The sequence below is a fragment of the Vicugna pacos genome, chromosome 32 (assembly GCF_048564905.1).
Source record: "Vicugna pacos chromosome 32, VicPac4, whole genome shotgun sequence".
In the NCBI taxonomy this organism is placed as follows: domain Eukaryota; kingdom Metazoa; phylum Chordata; class Mammalia; order Artiodactyla; family Camelidae; genus Vicugna; species Vicugna pacos.
The window spans coordinates 25,243,351-25,271,015 of NC_133018.1; the positions used below are offsets into that span (position 1 = coordinate 25,243,351).

General features: G+C 44.7%; 2 protein-coding genes across 6 annotated transcripts; one reads left to right on the top strand and one right to left on the bottom strand.

Moving 5' to 3' along the window:
* On the bottom strand, positions 1-6,346 carry ZNF891 (zinc finger protein 891). Of its 2 annotated transcripts, none has more exons than XM_072953075.1 (2): positions 6,145-6,346; positions 1-1,876 (listed from the first exon to the last, which is right to left on the bottom strand). In XM_072953075.1, the coding sequence occupies exon 2, from the start codon at positions 1,759-1,761 to the stop codon at positions 127-129; it is 1,635 nt and encodes a 544-aa protein (XP_072809176.1). In that variant the 5' UTR covers positions 1,762-1,876; positions 6,145-6,346; the 3' UTR covers positions 1-126. The 2 variants fall into 2 exon arrangements, with proteins under 2 accessions (XP_072809176.1, XP_072809177.1); XM_072953076.1 differs by lacking the exon at positions 6,145-6,346 and adding an exon at positions 5,813-5,887.
* On the top strand, positions 6,084-27,572 carry ZNF10 (zinc finger protein 10). Of its 4 annotated transcripts, none has more exons than XM_015243742.3 (5): positions 6,084-6,697; positions 18,485-18,575; positions 20,334-20,460; positions 20,793-20,888; positions 24,359-27,572. In XM_015243742.3, the coding sequence occupies exons 2-5, from the start codon at positions 18,543-18,545 to the stop codon at positions 25,819-25,821; spliced, it is 1,719 nt and encodes a 572-aa protein (XP_015099228.1). In that variant the 5' UTR covers positions 6,084-6,697; positions 18,485-18,542; the 3' UTR covers positions 25,822-27,572. The 4 variants fall into 4 exon arrangements, with proteins under 4 accessions (XP_015099228.1, XP_006209525.1, XP_031526029.1 ...); XM_006209463.4 differs by lacking the exon at positions 6,084-6,697 and adding an exon at positions 6,751-6,928; XM_031670169.2 differs by lacking the exon at positions 6,084-6,697 and having other exon boundaries at positions 8,379-18,575.
* The last annotated feature ends 93 nt before the right edge of the window (positions 27,573-27,665 follow it).

Consider the following 27,665-nt stretch of genomic DNA (forward strand, 5'->3'; position numbering starts at 1 on the left):
AGCTAAAGGGGTGTTTATAGGACTATCTATCGCCTTAAGTGCCTATTTTAGAGAACAAAGACTGAAATAATGAGCTCGGAATCCACCTTAAGCCAATGAAAAAGGCAATCCCACATTCATTAACAGTTACAAGGTTTCTCTCCCAGCATGAATTCTCTTGTGTATAGTAAGTGAAGAACTCTGACTGAAGGCTTTTCCACACTGAATACATCCATAGGGTTTCTCTCCGGTGTGAGTTCTCATATGTCTCTGAAGGGAGGAGGAAACACTGAAGGTTTTCCTACATTCCTTACATTCATAGGGTTTCTCCCCAGTATGAGTTCTCACATGCATTCTAAGAGATGAGAGACCACTAAAAACTTTCCCACAGTCAGTACATTCATAAAGATTCTCTCCAGTGTGTATTTTCTTGTGAACTTTAAGGTGAGAGCTTGTGTTGAAGGCTTTTCCACAGTCATCGCATTCATAGAGTTTCTCCCCACTGTGTATTCTCTTGTGCACAATGAGGTAAGAACTTGTGCCAAAGGATTTCCCACAATGATTACACTCATAAGGTTTCTCTCCTGTGTGAGTTCTCACATGAGCCTTAAGAGATGTTTTTTGACTGAATGCTTTCCCACACTGATTACACTCATAGGGTTTCTCACCAGTGTGAGTTCTCACATGTCTCCTTAGGGTTGAGGAATCACTGAAGACTTTCCCACATTCCTTACATTCATGTTGTTTCTCAGTCTTGTGACTTCTCTTATGCAAAATAAGATTAGAAATCCTTTTAAAGGCTTTTCCACACTGATGGCATTCATAATGTCTCTCTCCAGTAGGAGTCTGCTCCTGTTGCTTATGGGATGAATGAGGATAAAAGGTTTTGTTTTTACTGCATTCATAGGAATTCACCGCCATATGGAAACTGCTGCATACAGGAAGCACATTATTAAATATGAAAGGCACACCACGTCTGGAGCAGGTGTGCTCTTTCTGTGCTGTCTGAGTTCTTTCAAGCTGAGACCTATGATATTCATGGCTTTCACAGACCCTCTCATTTACAACAGAGTTTTTCCCGTAATTGTTTAGGATTGAATTATGCTTTAAACACTCAATATCTAAGTAACATTTATGACAATGTTTACTGGTGGAAACGCTCTTTGAAAAACCACGTTTTGATCTAAGTTTAGAGTATCCCTCCAATCCATGACATTCATACGATCTCTCCTGAGGTGCCGTCTTCTGAGTAAGCATCACTTGCCTTAAAATTCCCTTTGGGATCTTGTGCTGTCTTCTGATCCTGCAGCATTCCCAGTCTTCTCTTAATGTGGAAGGCCAATCATCCACTGTGAATCTTAACATTTTCACACCACTGGATGATTTTGCCACCCAAATATGCTGCTTAGCTGTTGATTCTTTGGTGTTCAGTTGACTCTCCCAGTCTGGACAGGTACCTTGGGAAATTCTCCTTTTCACAGTTCTTATGTCTTCTTGACCCAACAGGGAGACTACAGGCTTGCATAACTGACATTCCACTGAGGTGAGATTTATGTAGTTTTCCAACATCACATCCCTGTACATACTTTTCTGAGTAGAGTCCAGCATCATCCACTCCTCCTGGGTGAACTCCACAGCCACATCTTTAAAGGTCACTGGTCCCTGTAAACAGGTTGCTGGGAATCCAGCCACTACCCTTTCCCCCTCAGTATTTCTCACACAGAAAAAGGCAGAGTCCTGTGCAGGCAGAGCCCATATTGGGGAGAGGGCTATGGCTGCCATCTTGAGAGTCTCAATGTGACCACCGCCTGTACAATGGGGCTGAGAGATCTGGATATTTCTTTTCTTGTTTCTTGGCTCCAGTCAGGTCAGGGATGCATTTCACTGGGTGTCCTCCCTGTGGCCAAAGAGGCAGGTTCAGGTAAAAGAAGAGTGAAAACAGAATCCAACTGAAGGCAAGGTTAAAAAAAATTACAGACCCTCCCCTGTACCTTCCAGCAAGGTTTCCCAGCTTAAAACCTTTACTGGGATTTGTACTGACATGGATACAGCCACGCTTGGCCCCTTCTTGAACTGTCATCTTGGTTATTCACACTGGCTTCTCCTGTAGACTACTACTCAGCTCTGGGGATTATTAAAGACAAAGAGAACCAGTATAAACAGGCATTACTGTTTAAATTTTATGCATATTTTGCTAATTTTTAAGTTAACTTTTTGGAATAAAAAAAAAATTCCCACTGAACACAACTGTTTTAGGTAAATTTCTTTGTTGTATATATAACTTGGTGTTTAACTGAATAACCTCACAAACAATTAACAGGGCTGATGATTTGGCTGTCACCCTACTTAGGAGTTTTACTGGAGTTGTTAAAGGTAAATGTGTGACTTTGAAACAAATGTTCATTTGATATCTCTGTCCCCATAATCCATATTTCCTTATGACAATTTATTCTACCTAAAACTGGAATGGGATCAACAAAGAAGTATGAGCTACATTCTAAGCTTTGAGACTGAGGCCTTTACAGTGTTGACAATATTCGATGGTATAATACTTTCCTGAATAATTTTTATAATGGCTTTTATATAAATGTTGGAACAACTGACCCTGTGAATACAAAAAAAGAATACTTGGAGACTTTAGGGATCACAACAAATCATGCAGCACTTTATTACGCCAATATCTTTACAGATCTCTTTTTTTGAAGATGAGTTGATAACCTCCAAATACAAGCCTTCTAGCTCAGTATACACTTCAGTATCAACAGAGTTCAGGTTTAATGGACAAAATTAGAGAATTGGCATTCTTTATTTAGACAAAGATCTTCAACAGGAAGAGTATGTCCTTACTTCAGAAGTGTACACAATTCTGTCACACTTCAGTGTGAATCACATGGAAGTATCTGTCTGATTCATTCACTGCTGTATTCTGAGTACCCAGAACACCCCTCAGCCCAAGGCAGACACCCAACAAATGTTTACTGAATAAACTGAATTAATCTATGGCAATTAAGTTTTTGTGGAAAAAGTTTCTTTTTTCCCCCCAACATCTATACTGTTCTTACAAAAGAGAAACAAAATCTGAAAGTTAGTCTCCCTCTTCAAAAAAGGACATTAGTTTGCCTTCTGGTTAAAGTTGTTAAGCTAAGAATTGTACTCTGGGCTCATTTCTTCATTCTCCCTAGCTTTCTTTCTTTCCTAGTTACAGAACTAACACAAAAACTAAACAACTTTACCAAACAACAGGGAAAAAATATCTGAATAAATGGAGAGATTCACCATGTTCATAGATGGGAATATTCAGTATTAAAACATTTCAATGTTTCTCAAACTAGAATTGCATTAGGATTTTCATTAAATTCATTCCTATATATTCAATAGGAACTTCTTGAAACATGACGATTTTGTTTTAAAAGTTTTATAGAAAAATAAAGACGTGAATAACATGGCAATTATTAAAGTAATGCTTTGCTCTACTATATTATTTCAAAACTCATTATAAATCTCTAGTAACTTAAACATAATTGATGAATGTAAAAGTTCCAATTATGATGAATAGGTTACATACAAAAGAACAATGGAAGGGGACCTCTCAGTAGTGACACTGCTCCATTTTCTACCAAGCTTTGCCAGTTTTCAAAGTTCTATGGGAAAATAATTTCCTATCTCGGGTTTCTATACTAGTCCAAAATACTATGCAAATATGAGAACAAAATAAAGCAATTTCTAGTCACACACAACCTTAATGTTGACCACTTCTCTGGAAGGCAGTAAGGTTATTATTCATTAAAAAGGGAAAAGAAGTTTCCAGGAAACAAGAGATCCAACAGAGAGATGAGAGGAAGGGGTGGACGAGTATGAAGGGAAGTCCCAGCCTCCCTTCAGAATCTAATAAGAGAAGGAAGAATGCCCACCCTGCCACACTGGTCAGCGTAATCTTTTCTCAGAACTTAGATAATTACTTCCAATTTTTAAAATTAACATTGTTCTAATTATAAAAGTAATGCATGCTCACTCTTGTTTGCTGATCTTGTATGCTGTTTAAATTTGCTATGCAATTATTGATTCTTTTTCTGCTTAATCTGTCACTGTGACTATGGTATGTTTCAGATGTGGCTCTTGTAAACAGGAAATAGCTGGCTTTGTTTTTTATCGAGTATTTTACATAAAGAATTGCACCTGTCTATACCGCTAAAAAAAATGAAAATAGCAAGAAGGAAAAGAAAATTTTAAAACAGAGAGCAAATATTACCCTAATAGAAATCCAAAACGAAAAACATAAGACAAAACCAACAGATCTCCAAAATAATCCAAATCTGCTTCTTTGGAAAGATTAATGTAGGTGGATATCTTGTAGGACTAATCAAGAAAAAAGATGGCCCTAATAAATATTAGGCTCAAGAAAAAAATAGCTACAATCATAGTAGTGACTTTACAATATCTTTCACAAGCAGTGATTTTAAAAATCACCAAAAGAATCACTACAAAAGAATAATATGAACAATTTTATGTCAACAAACTTGAAAATTTAGATGAGGCAAACAATTTTCTAGAAGAACATGTGTCCAAAATTGACTCAGTTAAGAACTACAAAACTGAAATGAATCACTACCATTTAAAAATGAATCAGAAGTCAAATATCTACCCTCAAAGATTTTGAGCCCAAAACTTTCAAAGGGAAAATTATTTTACTGAGTAGAAGAAAAAAACTACGCTTCTCAAGTTATTCATAAGACTTGTAAAATCTTTTTAGTATTTGTACTGCAAGGATAGTACAAAGAAAGATTAAAGTGCCATCTTAATTCTGAACACTGAAAAAGTCCTAAGTAAAATATTAGTGAATTGAATATGGCAGTGTCTTAAAGTAATAATATAATGTCACATTCAAGCAGAGTTTAACCAAGAATACAGGAATGTCTCAAAAGCAGAGAAACAATTACGGTCATCATCATGTCATAGTATAATGAACATGCTTGTATCCATCACTCTATTTTGAAGGAGATCTGGGAATGATGCATTATTTGTAAATACTTCAGAATTTATCTCTGAATGATAAGGACTTTTCAAAAATCATAACCAGGATATTACCACACCTAGAAAATAAGTAATGATTCCTTAATATCAAATACACATATATGCAGTGTTCAAATTTTTCTGTTACCTCATAAGTGCTTTACTAAAAGTTTAATTCATGGTCTAAATAATTTTCATACAATTTTAAGTATGTTTTAATTTAAGGTTTGCTGTAGAGAAACAGTATCTCCTTACTGTGATGCAACCCATTAACAGGTTAAGGACTGTGGACAAAGAATGTCACCTGCCACATCAGTACACAAAAGACGTTGTGGCCTTCAAGCCATCAGGCACTGCAGCTGCCAGGCCTTTGCACCCTAAGGAGGGTTCAGGATGCAGAAGACAGGACACTGCTCCCAGACAGTTAAGGTGCAGATCAAAGAAGTGCTTTCAGTCAGCCCAGGCTCTCTCATCTTCCCATACACAGAGAAGTGCTAAATTCATTCACTTGAGCTGTCCAGTTTTCTTTGACAGTAACCTTTTGATGTTCTGACTACCTGGTTTTTGTTGCAAAAACTCCTGTATAACCTGGCTCCTGCCTGCCTCTTCAGAGCAGTCCCTCAGGGCCATCTGAGAGGCTGTCTTCTGGGCTTAAGTCCTCACAAAGTCGGCTGAGTAAAACACAATTCTCAATCTTCAGGCTGTGCTTTTTTTTTTTCCCAGTTGAGAGAAGTTAGAGTTAAGAAAAAGTCCTGGATAAAGTAAAAAGAATTGGCGGGACACCCTGCTCCTCTCACCCACACACTGAGGTGACACTCCTTACCTGAGCGGGTTCTGCTCAGTGCTCCAGCCAGCTACCCCTGCCTGGTGGCGCTGAGGGACTCCGGGCCAGGTCCCCGCCGGCCCAGGGTTCCACGGGCGCCCGCCCCGCCCCGCCCCTTGGTTCAGGCACCCCCCCCGGCCCCGCCCCCGCCCCCGGTCCACGGGACCCGCCCCGCTGAGGCCTCCCGTCCCCGCCCGCTTCTCTGTCCGCCATCAGGCGGACCCGCGCCCCCAGCTCAGGGGAACCCTGAGGCGCGCCCACCGCACGGCGGACGCTCCCCTCGCCCCCCGCCCTCCGGCGTCTCCTCAGCCTCCGTGCGCCCACGCGCTCACCTGTCCTTGCTGCACCTGCTTCTCGCGTCCGAGAAGAAGGGACGGGAGAACGCGCGCGGGGCAGGCGGCGGCGCCGAGGCCCCAGAGCCCCGAGGAGGAGGAGGAGGAGGAGGGCAGGGCCCGGCGTTCGCCGCCGCCCACGGAGCCAGGGCCCGGCCTACATCTCCCAGGGGCGACCCTGGGCTTTGCGTTACGACCGTGCTTGTCGGCTGGTCGTGAGAGGACGGGGCGGCGCGTGCGCGTGCGCGAGGGCCGGGGGCGCGGCGAGCGCTGAGGGGCTGGGTCAGGCGGCTCGGTTGCTGCGGACCCGCCCGCCTGGGCCTGGAGGCCCGGCTCTGGGCGCGCCCTTCGCAGGCGCTGCCCTAGTGACGGTGTCGCTGCCCCGCGAAGGTCCGGGCGCCGAGCCTCCCCGCGCCCCGAGCCTCCGGCCGCAGAGCCTCCCGCCGCCGAGCCTCCTCGGGCGCCGAGCCTCCCCGCGCCCCGAGCCTCCAGCCGCAGAGCCTCCTCGGGCGCCGAGCCTTCCGCCGGCCGAGCCTCCCCGCGCCCATCGCAGGTACACACGAAAGGGCTGGATTTGGTGTTTGCTTCCTAGCGAGACGCAGTTTGTTAACCTTGTCGGTCTAGGTAGACGGTCTTTTCGCCGACAGTTTTTCTTCACCGAGACTTCCACGCCGGCCTGAGTGAGTCCTGGTCCTCGTCGAATTCATGTCGTCGCGGTGGCGACAGGACCCGCCTTGCGGTGGTGGGGAGTTTGATCCGGAGAGTCTTGGCGATGCAAAATAAGGTTCCTCCTGTTACTCTTTTTTTTTATTGCCTCCTAGCTAGGACTGGATGTTTAAAATTTTGCACATGACCTTTCCAGCATCTGCTGAAAGTAATTTTGCTCTCTTTTGTTAAGAGTAGGAAATTTCTTAACACTAAGTCTCTCATGTTCCTAAAAGAAATCCAGTGTGGTTATTACTGGTTTTTAAAAATATGTACTACCGGATTCTGTTCGTTGATGGCACAGAAATTATATGCCGCAAACAGTGATGAAATAGGTCGACTTTTAATAAGTTTGATGGCAAAAGGGTTGGGTCATTTCGGGTTTTTGCTGTAGTATAAAAATGTTCATTACAAAAACGTTTTACTTTTACTGAAATTATTTTGGCAGTTATTTTCCTCAAAATTGCCTGTCTTTTCAGTATTTTCAGTGTTTAAGATCGAGCAGGTGTGTGTGTTGTCTTTAAGAAAAAAAACAAAACCCTGCATCTCCAGCTCCTAGCTTCTTATCTTCAGTTGCTGGGGTTTTTAACTTAATCAACTGGAGTTGTAAATGTGTTTAATCTACTTTTATTTTTCAGAGATAGCTAAGAATTACCACGTTTTTATTTTCCCTTGACACTGGAGCAAACTAATCAAATTAAACTAATCAAATTGATTAAGCTAATCAAATTTGTACATCATCCAACATCGAATATGAATATTAAAGATAGAATTGACATCAAAATTACGTAGATCTCACCCATAGTATATTGAGAAGGTGAAAATTTTAAGTTCTGTCTATACTGCACATACAGAATATACTGTTAAAGAAACAAAAGGAAGTAAAAGGGAAGAAAATTTGTCATCCAGAATGCTGGCTAAAAAATGTTCCTCCCATTAGAGATGTTGTTCAAAGTTAACCATCCACCTGAGAAACAGATACCACAATTTCTCCCTGCCCCTTTTTAAACCACCTCAACACTACACCACCTTTTCTCTATGACCTAACTAATCTACTCCTCTCCTGTTTAATTAAAATAGACCCTCTGTCTTGCAAAGCCTCCTGGGCAATGGATTGCACACATTTCTGCCTCTTCTTGAAAATTGTTCATTTGTTCTTTCCTTCCCTCTCAAGACATATTTCTCTTTTTTTATAATCTTTTTTTCTTTTTTTAAATTGATGTGTAGTTAGTTACAATGTGTCAGTTTCTGGTGTACAGCACAATCTCCTGGTCATGCATATACATACATATATTCATTTTCATATTCTTTTCATTGAAAGTTATTACAAGATATTGAATGTAGTTCCATTTGCTATATAGAAGAAATTTGCTTTTTATCTATTTTGACATGTAGTGGTTAATATTTGCAAATCTCAGATTCCCAAATTTATCCCTTCCCACCCCCTTTCTGCTGGTAACCATAAGATTATCTTCTATATGTCTGTGAGCCGGTTCCTGTTTTGTAGATGAGTTCATTAGTGTCCTCTTTTTTTTTTTTTTAGATTTCACTTATGAGTGATGTCAGATGGTATTTTCTCTTTCTCGCTTACTTCACTGAGAATGACAATCTCTAGGTCCATTCATAGTGCTGCAAATGGCATTACTGTATTCTTTTATGGCTAAGTAGTATTGTATAAATATACCACATCTTCTTTATCTAGTTGTCTGTTGATGGATATTTAGGTTGCTTCCATGTCTTGGCCATTGTAAATAGTGCTGCTATGAACACAGGGGTGCATGTATCTTTTTGAATTAAAGTTCCCTCTGGATACATGCCCAGGAGTGGGATTGCTGGATCATATGGTAAGTTTATTTTTGTTTTTTTGAGGAATCTCTATACTGTTTTCCTTAACCAGACTACATTCCCACCAGCAGTCAATGCCTATTTCTTGAGCCCTTAGCATGTGCCAGTCACAGGACAGGGATTTGAGGCATATATCATAAGTTAAATGATGAAGTCTGCTTAGCAGTATTTTATATAAACATTTCAAAATTCTGTTTACGACAATACAATATTTACATAGACACAAGGCATACTTTCTGAAAAAGAGATGATAAAATTATCTTACTAATTAACTATATTCCCAGCCTGTAAAAGAGATTCAATTAACATCAATGAGTTTTTAGAAAAATGACTGGAAAGAGGGTATATGTTCATGTATTGCTTAACTGTCCTCAATAACAAGTTTGCACAAAAGAAAGTCTATTCACAACAGGAAGAAGATACCTAATATTAATTTTAACTAGAAATATACCTGAATTATATAAGAAAACTTTAAAACATTCCTAGGAGACAAAGTGAGAGTAAAGGATGAGTAGGAATGAGAACAGTTCTGTTTATGGATTAAATTCAGTTGTTAACAAAATGTAACTGGGATTTTCTTTTTTAAGAACCCCATATACTTTGTTGTTTACTTTTAATATTCATCATCTTAAAAATGTTGTGGTAGTGGCTCATTCCTTTTCCTTTTAAATTTTTTTAAACTTTTCTTTGTTTTTTTTTAAATTTATAAAATTAAATTTTTTTTTAGTTTTGGGGGAGTTAATTAGGTTTATTTATTTGTTTAAATTATTCCTTTTAATGGAGGTACTGGGGATGGAACCAGGACCTCATACATGCTAAGGATGTGCTCTGCCTCTAAGCTATACCCGCTCCCCTTTCTTTTAATTTGATGAAAAAAATGTTTCTGTTAACGGAGAAATACTCCTAGAAATGACAGGTTTCCTTGGTTTTCATCACTAATTCAAGCTCTGAAGGCTTAAATAGCATATGGTTTAAAATTCAGGTTTTTAAAATTTTTATCTTAAGGAAAAAGAAGTTTCATATTGTAATATCTCTGTTTTGCTTACAACACGGTCCCACCTGCGGGGCTCCTTGTACGTGACTCCTGTCGGCCTGAGTGCTTAGATCTTCTGGCTGTGAAGCAGGGTCAGCACTGGTGTGGTGGCCAGGCTGCACCAGCATCTCTGACTTAGAACCAACACCAGGAGCATCATTTTGCCTCTTTCCACACCTTTCTGTTATCTCATTCTTATCTATAAAAGGTCCACGTTTTGAACATTTAGCTAAGTTAAAAGAAGTTGCAGTGAATACTTGTAACCTCCCCCTCCAAGACTCTACCGTTAATGTTTTGCTGTACTAGTTGTAACGTGTATCTGTCTGCCCCTTTCTTCATCAGTCCATCTTTTTTTGGGATGCATTTCAAAGTGAATCACAGCCATAAGTATGCTTTCCCTAGATAATTCAGAATGCACGTGCACCATTAACTAGATTTCAGTATTTGTTTAGCTTTTTCTCTTGTTGCGAAATTTCTGTTAAATGAAATGTACAACACGAGAGGGTACATTTGCTGGATTTTCACAGATGCATGATCTCTGCCTTTTGTGTCTCTCTTCGGTCTTTGCCATTCTGCTGGCCCCAGAGTTGTCCCTCTGTGGCTGCTGGGCCCTTTTGTTGGTCATTCCTGGTCCTTCACAGATGCCAGTACCAATGAACTTACTCAGAATCTGAAGGGACCCATTCTCTTTTACAGAATCACATACTCCACATGCCTGAGTGAAATGCTGTCCCTGACAAGGTCTTGCCAGTCCCTGGAGGGTGCTGGCCCTCAAGCACTGGGTCTTCAAATGGAGACCTGAGGGCAGACACCTGGGCAAACAGACAGGTTATCACTCAGTGTTCGACAGATGCCAGAGTGAACAAATATGAAGTACAAAGCCCTGTGCTAGCTTCCCTCCAGGATTTAGAATGAGATTATCCCAGTTCTCAAGTGGCTCTTCATCCCGTAGAGAGGTGGACAAACAAGCAGTGGTGTCCGAGGCAGTGCTGGGATGCTGCAGTGAGGGCAGAGTGCTCAAGGGCTTTCTCTGGGACAGTGGGAAGGCTTTCTGGGAAAGGTGGCATTTGACTGAGGCTCAGAGAGCACAGGACAAGTGCAGTAGGATCAAGGTTGAAAGGCTGTCAGGGCCCAGGATATAGACGGTTGTGGAGCCTGAGACTCAGTGACGTGGTCAGAGCTGTGCGTGGAACCTTGTGCCTCAGATGGTAAGTTCCATGGCTTCCTTGCTGGAACTTGAAGCTCCTTTCAGCCCGTCTCTGCCTGGTGGTAGGCGGAATAACAGCTCCGCATGGATGCCTGGGCGTAACCACCAGAATCTGTGGATGTAGCACCTCACTGGCAAAAGGAACCTTGCAGATGTGATTGGACTAAGGACCTTAACACAGAGATTATGCTGGACCGTTTGGGTGGGCCCAGTGTAACGGAAGTCCTTCAGAGTGGAGCAGGGAGGCAGAAGGTGAGAGTCGGGGGGAGGCGTGAGGACAGAAGTAGGCACAGGGAGAGGCGGCCTTGCTGGCTTCCTCCCTGACAAGCTTGGTCCTTCCATTGGAGCGTTGACCCCCTCCCCTCTTCCAGCCTGCTGTTACTGCCTTCCTCTCAGCCTACGGACTCGCAGACCTCCACTGGGACCCCATCACCTCTTCTTCCACCTCTGCCCTTTCTCTTCTCTTTTCACCAAACTCTTCATACCTGTTAGGGAATTTGTCTGCTGTTCCCACCTTAGTGAGCCCCTAGCGAGCCGGTCAGTGCACGAGAATCCCTCATCCCTCGAAAGTCTCTCTTCTTCCGGCTTCTGGTAACCTCTCTTCCACAGCGTCCTGTTGTCCGGCAGGTCTTTCTGTGCTTTCCCCGTGGGCTTCTTTTTCTCCTCTGTTTGCTTCCTAGATGTTAATGAGCCCCCTGTTTAACCCTGGTCCTACAGTTTATTTTACTCTTCGTGTTATTTTTGGTTGATTTGATATACTGCCACGGTTTCATCTGATAATGCCAGTAGCTGTCTTTACCAGATTTTGCTGTTTATTGGTGGGCTTTATTGAAGTTATGTCACAGTGTTGTTGAATGAACTACATGTCACCGGGAATGTGGTCTCCCTCAGACTCCTCTATCCATCTGCCTACTCCTCCTGCAGCTCATAGGACAGTCACTCTAAAATCCACGCAAAAGATCCATTCCCCCATCTCAAGACATTGTCCTGTTTGAGAACATAGCTCGTCACCTTGAGTACATACAGACAGAAAGGTGGGCAGTGGATCATACACCTGGTTAACCTTACTTCTGAATATGTCCTGCTGGGCGTCCCTTTTCTGGCTCACTCACTGTGTTCAAAACCACTGTCATTCCTCTAGTACCTACTCCCCCAACACGATTGTCCGTTCAGTCACCTGGAAACCTAGGAGTCATCTTTAACCCTTAACCTGTCTTCACATCCACATTCAGTCAATTCCTGGGACACATCAGTCTTTTCCAAAATCTGCCTGCTCCCGATTGCTACCCACCACAGCCCTAATTTGTGTTCCTGTCTTCGGGACAACAGAAGATACGTGTTCTCCTACCTGGTTTCTTTGCAGCTACTATAGCTTCCTTTCGTCCATCACACGGCTACCCCAAATGCAGAGAAGGCATTTTCAAGACACAAACGTATTATCATTCCCTGGCTTGCAGCCTGCAAGCAGGAGTCCGTGTTTCTGAGGGTGGCGACGCTGTTTCCAGCTGCTCCCTGCCCTGCACCACATTGTCTCGGGCCCTGCCTTTGTTCACAGGGTTCCCGCCTTGTTTATCTGCCTGGACTTAGCCTCAAGACCACCACCAGGCTGTGGTAGATGCCGTCTTTCATGCTCCACGGCAGTGGGTCAGCTGCTTGAGGGCAGGGATAAATACTTCACTCACGTTTTGTCTCCTGGGCCTGGTACAGAGCCAGTAAGTGCTGGGGGATGATTTAGTAAAACGACAGAAGATCCACGTTTATAACTTCAAGATAGTTATCAACTTACCTGCTGTTTCCTTAAAAACAAAAACTCACCCCAGCATCCCTACTGTGGCAACACCTGTTGTTACGTTAGAGAAATCAGTTTTGGCCAGTTGCATATATAGATCCTTTGTGTATCTGGTGACTGATTATAAAGGATCTGATCACCCCAAGAAATGGTAGAAACTGAGAATGTAAGTAGATTACGTAGTGGCAGAGGCCAGCAAATCTCAACGTTGGCTGCACATCAGGAACACCCAGTGAGCTATTTAAAAAAAGGTTTCTTTAAAGCCTGACCCAGCTCCCCAGAAAGTTAAATCAGAATCCCAGTGGGGAAGGGTGGTGTGGGACCCATATATCGATAACTGATCTGTCAATAATTTATCAATATATGAGGCAATTCTAGTGTGTAGTCAGGGCTAAAAACTGCCAGTTTATGTGTACAAGTAGATTTCAAAAATGTCTTCTGTACAGCACAGGGAACTATATTCAATATCTTGTAATAACCTTCCATGAAAAAGAACATGGAAATGACTCTATGTATGTATATACATGACTGGGACATTGTGCTGTTCACCAGAAATTGACACATTGTAACTCACTGTACTTCAGTAAAAACCCAAAAAACAAAAAAACCCTGCCAGTTTAGTTTTGAGCAAGTCATCGAGAAGAGGGTGTTAAGGGAAATTAGCCTAATTACAAACTATTTGCATTTTAAATCATAAAACAGGAGAGCCATTGGAGTGAACCTTAGATGTCCATGAAACTGGAGGCTGTATGATAGTTTTGGGCTTTTTTTAAAAAATATATTTTTATTGACGTATAATCAGTTTACAATGCTGTGTCAATTTCTGGTGTGCAGCACAATGCTTCAGTCATATAGGAACATACATATATTCGTTTTCATGTTCTTTTTAACCATAAGTTACTACAAGATACTGAATATAGTTCCCTGTGCTCTACAGTTTAAACTTGTTGTTTATCCATTTTATACATAGTAGTTAGTATGTGCAAATCTCGAACTCCCAATTTATCCTCTCCCACCCCCTTCCCCTCCTTTTTTTTTTTTTAATAAGCTCCTATTGAAAATCTATTAGTGACCAGAAATTTCCTGGCTTCTTGGGCAACCTGTTCTGTCACTAGATGTCATCTGATTAATGGTGTCTTATTACATTGACTTATAATTGACTTCCTTTTATCTCCACACGTTTCTCTGACCTGTAAGTGTGTGAAGACCGTTCCCTTGCTTCACTCAAGTAATTTCTTTTGCAGGCTGAACATCCCTGGTTACTTCAGCCTTTACTCACCTGACATTGAAAAGTGGGCCCAGTGAGGAAAGGGCCTAACAACCTCTGCCCTATGCTCAGCCCCTAGACTGGTACTTGGCATTCTGTAAGTACTCGGGTAACACCTGGTGCAGGAAGGAGAGAACAGAGGAGCCATATGCGTTCATTCCACCTTCCTGTCCTGCTAACTCCGGGTCCTGACTCCTTAAATAACACCCACACAAGGAACACACAGCATCCACCTGTGATTCTTAACTCCCACATCTAGTATGTTCAGCTAGAACTTACAGCTAGTCCTTACCCAGGTTTCTGGAGAAGGGTTAAAAGGCCAGAGCTGTGCCCAGCGTCAGAGACCTCACCCCATGCGGATGTGACCCTTGGGCAGCTAGCTGTGCTCCCTGCTGTCCTTTGTTTAGTCCATGTTGTTTCCTGTGTCAGGGACTGTGGGAGTGAGCAGGAAGGAACACTAGCCTTCCTGTGGAGATAGGGAGCGACACAGGAAGGGGTGATGCTTGATCTTGCAGGGTAGAGAGGATTTTACCACGGGAGGGAGGAGCGTTCCTGGCCTGGGGGAGCACATGTGAAGAGGTCAGGCAGTTCAGGAGGTACAACGAGGAGGTGGGGAAAGTGTGGTTGTTTGATGGGGCTTTTAGGGCTAGTGAGGTATAAAAGGACTGCCCACAAAGGGTCCTGATCCATGCTAAGGACTTGGTCCATTCTCCTGTAAGTCCTGGGACACCAACAGAATTTTAATCAAGAAGCGAAACTTTCACGGTTTACTGTTGGGAGTGAGAAAGACCTAAGTGGGAGAAGTAAGTAGGAGGTCTCTGGGCGGAGGACAGCAAGGGCCTGACCCAGGGCCCTGGCAGCGGGAACCTGGAGGAGCAGGTGGACTGGAGGAGCATTCAGGAGGGGGACCTACAGGTTGTCATCTCCACTTGGGTGCAGAGGACAAGAGTCTAGAAAGATACTTGGATTCCTGGGTCGCTCAGTGTCATTTATTTTTTCAATTAACAAGCAGATAATCCTTACCATGTGTCAGGCACTCTTAAGTGTTTAACAAATATTGACTCATTCAAGTCTCATAATAACCCTACAGGTAGGCACTGTTTTGTCCCCGTTGGATAGAGGAAGAGACTGAGACACTCAGAGGTTAACAGACCCGTGAGCAGTGGAGCAGGGATCTGAACCCAGGCAGTCTGGCTGCAGAATCCACGCTGTTAGCCAGAGTTGGAAATATGCACTTGAGGTTGGGAAAAGGGGGGGCAGGGAGGGGACGGAGTGTCCGTTCATTCTAGCCTGACACTTCACCTGTCGTGAGCCAAGCAGTGGGACAGAAGCTAGTGGATGTGCACTGTGTCCTGGAAGTGCCCCCGGACCATGGAAGTGAGGCTGGGATAGACCAAAGAGACAACAAAGGGAACCCTGCATTTAATTTAATCATGACTTTAAATCGTTAGAGCAGACCAAGAGGTACCAAGATACATCGATGAAAACTAGGTGAGGATGGAAGCAAAGCAAATAAAGGGCTTCAGGAACAAGTGAGAGACCAGCAATGCCTCTGCAGCAGGAATCATTGCTGAGGCCTGGCTTGGTGCTGGTGAGGAGGCAGAGACCCCAGGGCTTTTGTTCCTGCCAATGAACATTGAATTGAAATGGAAATCGTTAAGTCGTCCAGAATAAAAGGGGGGCAAACAGTATAAAAGAAAACAAAATACGAAAGAACTGTAAACATAAACACGGAAAATATTCAAACCCAGTATTCAAAAGGTGTAAATTAAAAATACAATCTATACGCCAGAAATTGACCCAACATTGTAAACCAACTATACCTCAATAAAATAAATAATAAATAAAATACAGTCTAAATTTAAACAAGGTAAAAGTGCCGTGTTTTATAGACTTGTACTTCTAGCCAAGAGGGAGTAATAGGGAGTGGATTTACCCTGTTGCCCAAACAGCAACAACCACAGAAACACAGACAAAACAGGTGAACAGTCCTTTTGTTCCAGGACACTGGATGTCAGGCAACAAAGGCAGTCCCCCCGAGAGATGGACAGCCAACCAGGTGCTCCCTCTGATTTGCCTGTTGATTACCTTGAGAGGGTCTCCAGGTTATAGCAGGGGAAGGGGAAGCTGAGGCGGGGCTGAGCAGACGCGAGTCCAGGGTGCGGAGCTGAGCCCGTAGGGAGGGCGGAGCGGCCAGCATCCGCAGAGAGGAGTGGGCACCCTGGAGCGGTCACACGGCCACGTGTGCAGGGAGGCTGAGGGAGTAGCGCCCAACGATCACCTGGGAGTTGTTGCCGGCTACACTGGCTGGACTGGAAAGTGCTTCTAGTCCTGCAGCACTGGGAGTGAAGCTATAGGGGGTAACACCTGTGTGCTTAGAAGTCTGTAGTCAGCAAAAATGTATTTCAACAACAAGGCAAGACAGCCTCCAGGATGGGAGAAAATACTTGGATGTTACAAACCTGATAAGGGTTTAATATCCAAAATATGTGAAGAACTACAGGTGAATAACTAAAAGGCAAATGACCCACTTAAGAAGATGGGTTAAGGACTTGAACATATATTTCTCCAAAGAAGATAGACTAATGGCCAGTCAGCACATGAAACAAATGCAGATGAAAGCCAGTGAGCTGCCACTTCATTTAGATGGCTAGATAATTTAAATGGCGTGACAGGCGTTGGGAAGCATGTGGGGAAATTGGAGCCCTTGTATGTTGTGGATGTGAAGTAAAATGATGCAGCCACTATGGAAAATAGTTTGGGTGCTCAAAAACTAAGCATAAAATTACCACATAGCCCAGCAGTTCCACTCCCAGGTATACTCGTCAACAGATGAGCAGACAAACAAAAATGTGTTCAGTCCAGCCGCGGAGCAGCATTTAGCCACTCAGAGAGGGAGCTACTGCTGCAGGCTGCAGCACGTGTGACGCTGCAAACACGATGCTGAGTGAGAGAAGCCAGACTCAACAGGGCAAGCACTGCGCGATCCCACGCACATGAAATAGCTGGAGCAGGCAAGTTCCAAGCCAGAAAGCAGGTTAGAGGTAATGGGGTCTGAGGAGGTGGGTAGGGAGTTACTGCTGTAACATTTCAGAGTTGCACAGCACTGCGAGTGTACGTAATGCCACTGAATTGTACACTTAATGATTCAAATGGCAAATTGTTATATTTATTTTACCACAACTTTACAGATTAATAATGTAATATATCAAAAACATTGGATTGTACCCTTTGAGTGGAGGAATTGTATGGTGTGTGAGTTTTATCTCAATAAAGGGAAAAGAGATGATCAGATACTTATTACCAGCAGACCCACATTACAAGAAATGTTAGTGGGGAGGGTGTAGCTCCGTGGTAGAGAGCGTGCTTAGCATGCAAGAGGTCCTGGGGATTGAACCCAGGACCTCCATTAGAAAGTAATAAATAAACCTAATTACCTCTCCCCCCCAAAAAAGCTTAAAAAAAATAAACAAAAATTTAAAAGGCAAGAATGATTAGAATGTAATGAGTGTAAGATTGATTATTGGAAAAAAAAAAAGAAAAAATGTTGAGAAAAGTCCCTCAGGGAGAAGGGAAATGGCTCCACGTGGGAATGTGGATCCAGCCTAGAGGGTGAACCGCTCTGGTGGTGGTGACTACGTCGATAAACGTAATTTTTTTCTTAATACTGAACATCTTTAAAAGATTGCCAGCCACGTGTCCGTTTCCTCGTGGACCGCGCAGCACCTGTCAGATCGGGTCTGTGGGCAGGTGTGGGCCCTGGGGCAGCTGGGCCTGTGCTCAGGTGTCCAGCAGCGATACAGTTGTTACCAGCCGGAGTTCTCGTCTCTGGGGGAGCGTCCACGTCCAGCTCGCTCTGGGGCTCCTTGCTGGCTGCGCTCAGCTCCGTGGACGACCCACGCGTCCCTCACCTTCAGCAGGGACCGCACTTCCCTTTGTTCTCGTGTTTCAAGTCTCACTTCCCTTCTGCCATCAGCTGGAGAAAGCAGTTGTTTTCTTACCAGTAAAGTGAGAGTGTTAGATTGAGTCAGGGTTTGTCTCTTGATTGAGTTTTCCCTCAAAAAGAGGATTTCTCGAGGGGAGGGATTAGCTCTGTGGCAGAGCTCATGCTTAGCATGCACAAGGTCCTGGGTTCAATCCCCAGTCCCTCCATTAAACATAAATAAATAACCCTAATTACCTCTCCCCCTCAAATAAATAATAATTTTAAAAAAATTTAAGAAGGGAAAACAGTATCTTGTTAAAAAAAAGAGGATTTGTTGCATATTGGAGCCATTCAGTTCCAAATGTGGTTCAGCGTGGAACCCTAGAGATGGAGAGAGGAAAGGCCATCTCTGGAGCTGTTTTATTCCTACTCCTGGGGGCTTCAGGCACTGTCGGTGTGTGTCTGGGACAATCTGTGGTGTGTGTGTGTACTGGGGAGGTGAGGGAATCCAGGCTCATGACTACCGAGCCCCAGTCACAGCACCTCTCACGTCTCGTCCTCTTCCCCAGTGCCACCGGTTCCGCATCTCCCGTCACGCAGGAAAGCATCACCAAGAACCAGGAGGGCATGGAGGCCGAGTTGCTAACTGCTGGGTCCCACGTAAGTTGAGCTGCCTTCACTCCTTTTTGTTTTCCAACTGAGAATCCCTTTTTGGTTAAGGGTTCTTAAGGGGCCGTGTCTCAAACACTCCCTCCAGCAGGCTAGCACTGTTTAGGTTCCTTCATTTGTATTTGCAGTTTTATTTCCTTTCGTATCAAAGAAACACAAGTTGAACGGAAGTGTGTGTAACATTGAGGACTCTGGTGAGATACTCTTTCGTCCGCAGGAAGGAACCAAGCACACAGCAAGAACTGGCAGTGTTGGTGCCATTTTGAGAGACTCCCAGCTGTCTCGGGCGTGGGGCTGGTGTGCCAGTTCCTCCCTGGGGACTGCCTGTTTGGAGGGGCTTAGAGACAAGCCATGTAATTACCCAGAAGGAACTAACTGCAACCAAGACAGGAAGAGCCCAGGGGAGGCGGGGTCCCCTGGGGACAGTGTGATGGGTGGGGTCCCTCCTGGGGCCTCACTCAGCTGCTCGCCTACGATCCCTGACACACTACCTCTGTGTGTATTGAAAACACTGCCAGAAAACATAGTTTTGCTTTTGGCCACTCTACATATTTTGAAGGATTTAAGATTAAGAAAACTAATCTATTGTATTTACCCCGATACTATTTTTTTTTTAACTCATCTGTCATTCCTGAGATTTAAAATTTCTCCCTTGTATCATTTCCCTTCTGTCTGAAGAATTATCATGAGCACATCTCTTAGAGTAGGTCTGCTGGTAACAGATTCTCCTAGTTAATCTTTGAGAATGTATTTTTCATCATTCCTGAAAGATATTTTCACCTGATACAGAAATTCAGGCTTGACAGTTTTCTTCTTTCAGCATCGAAAGACCGTCACTATTCCAGCGTCATTTGACCTTCATGGTCTTTGGTGAGACACTCTCAGTCATTCAGATTTTCTTCTTTTCCTGTGTGTAATCAACAGTTGTTGTGATGTGGCTAATAAAAGCCTTGCTTCTGTATTGTTTCTTTGTCAGATTGTTTTGCTACTGTTAAAATTGTAATCTCTTCTCCATTTTTTCTTCTTCTTTAAAATTTATTTAAAAATTTTGTTAATGGAGGTACTGGTGTTGAACCCAGGAAGGACCTCATGCGTGCTAAGCACGTGCTGTACCACTGAGCTGTACCCTCCCTCCCTTTTCTTCATATTCTTAATGCCTACCAGTGTTTAGGAAGAATGCTTTGGACAGTTATTTTAGGTCGTGAAGCATGGCTGGGTGGTTCTCTTAAGCACTCAGCCGTGCCTGAACTCCAGGCTGTTCCTCTGGAGGAGCGGGCGTGGCTCTAGTGGCCGAGCGCATGCTTACTGCGCGTGAGAGCCTGGGCTTGATTCTCAGTACATCTTCTAAAAATGAGTAAATAAAAAACCTAGGTACCCCTCCCGAAACAAAGGAAAAAAGGACTGTTTTCCCGCCTTGAATCGGGTTCTTTATTTCACGGAAGTGTAGATGAACTTCCAGTGTCTGAGTCTCCCTGCTGTAGCTGTTTACAACGCACTTGATTTAAGCCAAAGTGCTTCTGACAGTTTCTAAACCGGAAGCATAACACGGAACTAGTTTCTAGACAGGAGGTACTTAATACTGCTCCTTTTAGGACGACCAGAATTCAGCGTAAATACTACTCGTGCTTAGAGTAAGTTCTGGTCTGTCCTCATTCCCTTCCCAAGTGCTAGCTGTGTGATCTTTTTCTGTCAGTGTTCGGGAAAGGGCGATAACCATCTGGCTCAGTGCAGATTTGTTTTGTGTTGTAGGCACTGGTGACCTTCCAAGACATCCTTGTGCACTTCACCAGGGAGGAGTGGGAGCTGCTGGACGCAGCACAGCAGCTCATGTACAGAGACGTGACGCTGGAGAACTGCCGAAACCTGGTGTCCCTGGGTAAGACCGACCTCTGGAGGGACTGGGTTCCTCCTTGGTCAGAAGGTTTGGAGACCCTGAAGCATACATTAGTGTGTGAGCTTGGGGTCAGGGACCTAATTTCTTTGGGGCATAGAAGAGGGTTTTCATAAAAGCATATGGAAAGAATTGTTTCAATTTGTTGAATTTTAAAAAATGTATACTCTGCTGCCTCTGCACCCCTACCTGTCTACTCCTCAGAGCCCCCAGGACTGTTGATGGGGTCGGGGCTCAGGGGTCGGGGTTGAATCTGAGATGCTTCTTTGTGTCCAGCTCAGAGCCTCACCCAGTTGTTTATCTTTCACTGTGAACAGGGCATCAGCTTCCCAAGCCAGATGTGATCCTCCGGTTGGAGAAGGGGGAGGAACCGTGGCTGCTGGAGAGAGGCGTTCACCCAGAGGCCCATCCAGGTGAGACCAGATTACCTGTTAGGGGCACGAATCCCTGGCGGCGGCAGTCACCAGCTCTCCGTGTTTCAAGATGAGGACTGAGTTTACTGACCTCCCACGTCCCCACTGCTGGTCTCCTCCCTGCAGTCTCGTCACCCTTGCGTTTGCGTTCCTGGAGTTCTCTTTCTGGTGATGTCCAGCCCTGTTCATTATTGCTTCCCTGATTATCACCACTAACTCCAGCGTCCAGATTCTCTCCTTTTGCATAGTGTTATTTCTCTCCACGCTGCCTGTCTCTTCCCCATCCTGTGTCCCTGTCCACGGCCTCTGTCTGCTGCTTTGTGTAAGCCCTGCCGTGGGGCCCATAACTGCTCCTGCTCTGGGTTAGAAGAGGGCTGTGAAGGGCTCAGCGGTTCCTGCTGACTTAGCTCCCCTCGCTTCCCAGAGCCACTGCTCTCAAGAACATCTTGTCTTCTTGCTATAATCTCTTTGTTTAATGTTTTTTTCCAACTTATTTTTACTCATTTGAATCTTAATATCTCTAAAGTGCAGACCATTATGTGTATTCCTAGCATCGTTTCTTTTCTCAGCGTCCCTGTGTTGAGAAGATCAGCCTTCTTGGTTAAGAAATAGAAGGCAGCCCTTCATCTTCCTGCTTCTCTGTTCCCTCTGAGCCATCATTTTCCTGACCCCTGTTTCTAAGCTCGGTGCTCTGAGTCTCCCCTCAGCCCAACCATGCTGGATGTTGCTGTCCGGATCATACGTGGGAAGGGCAGGCAGTCAGGACACTGCCAGTGACCCCAGGTGGGGCTGCTAGCCAGGTCCAGTACAGTCCAGGCACCGTAATCGTCTGCAGTCACTCCCATCTGGTATCTGATGTGCATGTGTATCAGGCACTTCCCTGCATCTCAGGCTTCGAGTGTGATGTAAAGGAAGTCTGTCTGTCAGTTTCTATTGTCCTCTGAGTTTCGCCTCTTTCCTTTTCTGTGAAACCTTTTGACTCATTAAGTACAAGTTTCTTCTTTTTTGGAGCTTCCACTTTGTTTAAGTCTCCTTCTAAATGTCATAAACCGTTTTTGACCTTTTTTACATTTGGCCTTGTAGGTGACCGTATTAAGTCTTTATCTCAGGGCAGGTCCCTCGGACACTGTGAAGTGCTTGATCATACTGAAATTCCATGTAGGTGCTTAAACACCTGGGGTTTATGGGACTCTACAAGCTATGGTAACTTCATTATCGACAGGAGAAGGGTAATGAGTGATAGCTTTATAAACTCACACGGTGGGTTGGTTAATGGAAGCTGCAGATTCTGAGGCTCGCTCACCGGAGTTCTCTTCCATGTTACATAATACATGGAAGATTTTTTAGGACTTTAATAAATTCATATTTTCTCACACTTTACTCAGACTTGTCCACCAGCATGCAGCCCCCATTCCTCACCACATGTGTTCATTTTAGAATTTTCCATCAGCATTTGTGGTTTGAAAACCTTCTCCATGGGATTCTGATACACTAGGTGGAGGAGAAGGAGAGGAGGGTGTGTGTCCGATCAAAACTCATCAAGGTAGAGCTGGATGTAGATATAACGGAGTATTATTTAGCCCTAAAAAGGGAGGAAGTTCTGCAGTACACTACAGTGTGGGTGGACCTTCAGGACATTGCTGGGTGAAATAAACCAGTCACAAAAGGACAAATAGTGTGTGATTCCACTTTCAGGAGGTACTTGAAGTAGCCAGAATCATAAAGACGAAGTATAATGGTGCTTTCCAGGGGCTCGGTGAGGGAGCGGGGGTGTCACTGTTTAACAGGTATAGAGTTTTAGTTTTACAAGGTGAACGTGATTTACGGGGATGGTGGTGATGGCTGCACGACAGTGTGAATATACCCCACACTTCAGTTGTGCCCTTAAAAATGGTTAAGATGGTGCATTTTATGTTACAGGTGTTTTACATCACAATTTTTTTTAAAAGAAAGGATGGGGAAGAAGCCGGTAGCTGACAAAGCTGTGAATGAAAACGAGGACTGGTGGTGGGGCTGGGTCATACCGAGAGAGCAGTGAGGAGCCCAGCACAGGGATGATTCACCAGGCATGGCCACTGGGACAGAGGTCCACAGACTGGGTGGCGTAAGTCAGCAAATTAATTTTCTCACAGTTCTGGAGGTCAAAAGTGAAATCAAGGTGTCGTCAGAGCCACACACCCTCTCAAGCCTCCAGGAGAGGCCCTCCCTCGCTTCTTGAATCTCTGGTGGCCCCAGGTGTCCTTGGATTGTAGACGCATCTGTCTGATCAGCCTCTGTCTTCACATGGCCGCCTTCCCCGTGTGTGTCTGTGTGGCCCCTCTTCTCTTCTCCTCATAAGGACACGTCACCCTGGATGAGGGCCCACCCTACCCCAGTACTGCTCCCACTTAACTGATCACATCTACCTGTTCCAAGTAAGTCACAATCTGTGACACTGGGGGTCAGGACTTCAACATATCTTCTTTGGGGACACAGTCCAACCTATATACCAGATAAGAGCAGAATATTGCCCCATTTCTGTAGGAGGAGGTGGTATTGGGTAAATAGTGGAGTTTTCCCTAGGTTTCAGCAGCAAACTTTCAGCTGAAAGCATTGAGAAGCAAACTCAGGCTCTTAACCAGGGGAAATAATTTGCAGTCATCTGCATACGTAGGAGCAGGAGGGCAGAAAGTCCAGGAGACTGTGCGTTGGGTCCAGGCTCTGCGCTGGTGCCCTGTGTTAGTCCTGCCGGCTTTGGTAAGCCCTGATGTCTCAGAGCCGAGGAGTCAACGCGGAAGACAGGAACGACGGTGACAGTATTGTAAATGGCGTTGCTTTGCCCACGTGTGTGTCAGACGGTCATGGGCTCCCTCTTCATATGCTCCTTAGGATAACCTCATAGGTCCTTGGATGACAGATGAGCAGAGTGATCTTTGAAATTGTAGCAACTTGTCTGAATTCACCACTAGCAGTGGTAAAGCTTAGGTTAGAGCCTGTATCTGGGTAACGTCTCTGCAGTTGCCCCTCCGGCCTTTCACCTGGCCTGTCTGAGAGGTTTGCTGTGTGTAATTGCTCTGTGCTTTCCTGGTGATGTAGCTGCGTGGCTGCGTTCGTGGTTTAGGAATGTTAGGTTGGCAGAATTCCTGTCGGGGTGGGGCGCCTGGCAGCACAGAAACATGCTAGGTCCTTTTATCATGAGTGTCAGATTCAGAAGTGGGAGGGCAGTCCATTCTGTGTCTCCCACCCCAACGCTGAGCATCCTGACTCGTGTGCGGTGACCAGGCCTGTGGCTCCTCCCCTTCCGTCTCCTGTCATGTGCGTGTCGTAGCCCAGCACGTCTCTTGTCTACGGCTCTTCCTCCCCTTTCTCACTCTCTGTCAAGGTCACAAAACCATATTTGAAAGCAACTCTATGACTTACACACTTATTTCCTACCTACTCTGACCTTAATACTTCTTTTAGTTGTGCAAGGCTTTTTTCATTTCTTTCAGATTTGGAGGCTGCAGTTGAAATTAAATCATCACTTTCCAGTAGGAGCATCTCTAAAGATGAACAGTCCTGTGGTGTTAAAATGGAAGGAATGGCAAAGGATGACCCCTGGTACTTGTCACTGGAACAAGTCTGGACGTGTGAAGGTCGCTTGGACAGGTCTCAGGGCAGCCAGGAGAGACATCTGAGGCAAGTGGCATTCCCCCAGAAGAAAGCACCTCCCCAGGAGAGAGCCTGCGGAAATGGGAAATTCGGGACAAGCTGTCCTCTTCCTGCTCAGCTAGTGCTGCGAGAGTATTTCCTTAAACATGACTCACATCCTAAAACTGTAAAGCAGAGTTTAGTTTTCAGTGGTCCTCAGGAAGGCTATGCAAGCAACAGTGATGACTGTGATCAAACCATCTGCCAAAACATTCACCTTATTCAGTTTGCAAGAACTCAAGCAGTAGATAAATCGTACAGATGCCCTGATAAGAATTCTCTTACTCGTGGTACATCCCTTGGTATATCGAAGGGTATACTTAGAGAGAAACCCTACGAATGTAAGGAATGTGGGAAATTCTTCAGCTGGCGCTCTAATCTTACCAGGCACCGGCTGATTCATACTGGAGAAAAACCCTATGAATGTAAAGAATGTGGAAAATCTTTCAGCCGGAGTTCTCATCTCATTGGACACCAAAAGACTCATACTGGTGAGGAGCCATATGAGTGTAAAGAATGTGGGAGATCCTTCAGCTGGTTCTCCCACCTTGTCACTCACCAGAGGACTCATACAGGAGACAAACTGTACACCTGTAATCAGTGTGGGAAGTCTTTTGTTCACAGCTCCAGGCTCATTAGACACCAGAGAACTCATACTGGAGAGAAACCTTATGAATGTCCTGAATGTGGGAAATCTTTCAGGCAGAGCACACATCTCATCCTGCACCAGAGGACTCACGTTAGAGTGCGACCCTATGAGTGCAGTGAATGTGGGAAGTCTTACAGCCAGAGATCTCACCTCGTCGTGCATCACAGAACTCACACCGGGCTGAAGCCCTTTGAGTGTAAAGACTGTGGAAAATGCTTCAGTCGCAGCTCCCACCTGTTCTCACATCAGAGAACCCACACTGGGGAGAAACCGTACAAATGCCGGGACTGTGGGAAATCCTTCAGCCAGAGTTCTGCCCTCATTGTGCACCAGAGGATTCACACTGGAGAGAAGCCTTATCAGTGCGGTCAGTGCGGGAAAGCCTTCATTCGGAAGAATGACCTTATTAAGCATCAGAAGGTTCATGTTGGAGAAGAGGCCTACAAGTGTAACCGGTGTGGGATCGCCTTCAGCCAGAACTCCCCGTTTATGGTGCGTCACATAGCTCACACTGGAGAGCAGTTCCTAGCGTGTAATCAGTGTGGATCCGTGCTGGTTAACACCCCAACCCTCATGAGATACCAGATAAATCATATTAGAGAAAATGCGTATTAATTAATAAATCTGAAAAATTCTTCCTGAACAGCAATAACTTTGTTTTGTCTTGGGGAACTCCTTCTGGAGAGAAGCTGCCTTCAGTCTTGTTACTACCCTTTTGCTCACTAGAGAATTGGTCCTGGAGAGGGGAAAACCACACAAATTTCACTTTAGTACATCAGATTTTCTGCTTTCTCGAAACTCCCACAAAAGTAATTGGCCTGGGAGCATTCTTGGCCAAGCCTTCAGTGCTGAAGTCTGAGAAGGAGCCATTACTTAGGTGAGTTGTTGATAGATAATCCAGCTTTGTTTCCACCCCAGAAGTGAGAGTGCTACCTCAGAAAGACAAATGAGAGTTGTTGCTGAGAAGAATAAAGAATCAATACAGTTAGAGCGATGAAAGATGGAAAGCAGTACTGCAGTGACGTGATGTGCCGTTTTTTACTGGCTTGTCCCTCTCCCCTGGGACACTTTGTAGTGTTTAGTCTGCTTTCTGTGTCTTATGTAAACCACATTTTGGCTAGCAGCAGGGAACATCTTATAATGTGAGCAGAGGAGGAAGAACACGTTTACTACTAGCAGTACCCATTTTAAGTATATTTGCATGTGGACAAGAATTGAAAACCTCTCCATAGATAAATGAACAGAATTGATTTGTTAGTAATGGGTTTACAAGTGAGTTTCCTAGTGTACTTGGTGTCACCGTCATGATTATTGGAAGATACTTTTAAATATTTAAAAAGGATGTCTAGTTTCTCTATCCCACCATCAAGGAAACTTGAGAACCACCTGCTAGCCGACTTTCCTGTACATTCTAAGTTGTTTGGGGCCATAGTTAAGAGTTGTGCTCCTTGCGGCAGGCTGCCAAAGGCCCCTGGGAATTTGAACACGATGACTCTCTGGATGTTGGGACCTGAAAGAACAGTGGATATTTGAACATGCCAGGGAGGGTCTCCTCAGAGCGGGCGCAGGTACCTGGACAATGCTTGGAGCAAGTGTGCTCATAAGATGGACACAGCACTGCCCACAGCCACACTCCTTCCCAGGCAGACTTTTGTCTTTATGAAGAAAGCTTAGTGGTTAGTCTCAGTCTCAGTCTGAGCTGGGACCCCCGAGGTGAAACCCCACCTCTCCTTCACTTGCCAGGTGACGTGGGCATGCCGTCAAGCTCCTCCGTGCCCGACTCACAGACACCCTCCTCTGTAAGTCAGGGGCGCCTCGTACGGCTGTGCTCAGTAGCAGACGAGCCCAGAACGGTGCCTGATGTGGACACCGTGCTGTATTTCATTAGCTGTGATGTTCACCATTAAGGCTGTTGCCCACCGCCCCCCGCCCCAGTGTCTGTCATTTAACTTAAACCTGCCTGATCGCTGATAAGAACTGACTGACCCTCACTTCCCTTCCAGTCACACATGTCTTCCCTTTTACCTACATTGGAACTTACCAACCTCAGGAAACCACTGACCCACAGTGGGTGCGTGGATTCATTTCTGAGTATCAGTAAACACCTTTTAATGCTGTATGCAAAAGCAATCTCTCTGTATGAAGGTTCTCCCTTCAAGGGAGAAGATGCTAATCTACAGATTCTCTGGTAAATCCATGACCCAAAAAAGGTTTAGAAAGAGAACCCGTTTTAATGCTGTTCCCTTCTATAAATGGATCTTGTGTGGGGGGCCTGACCACTATTTGCCATTTTCTGATAAACAATACATATGTTAGATGCTCAGTGATTGACTGTTGAATGATAAATAAATGCTGAGACCACAGGACGAGGATCTTGTGTCTCTCCCAGACAAATCTGGAGATGCTGGTAGACTTGTGCAACCGAGAACCGCAGGCATCTGGGCTGCTCACTCGCTCTT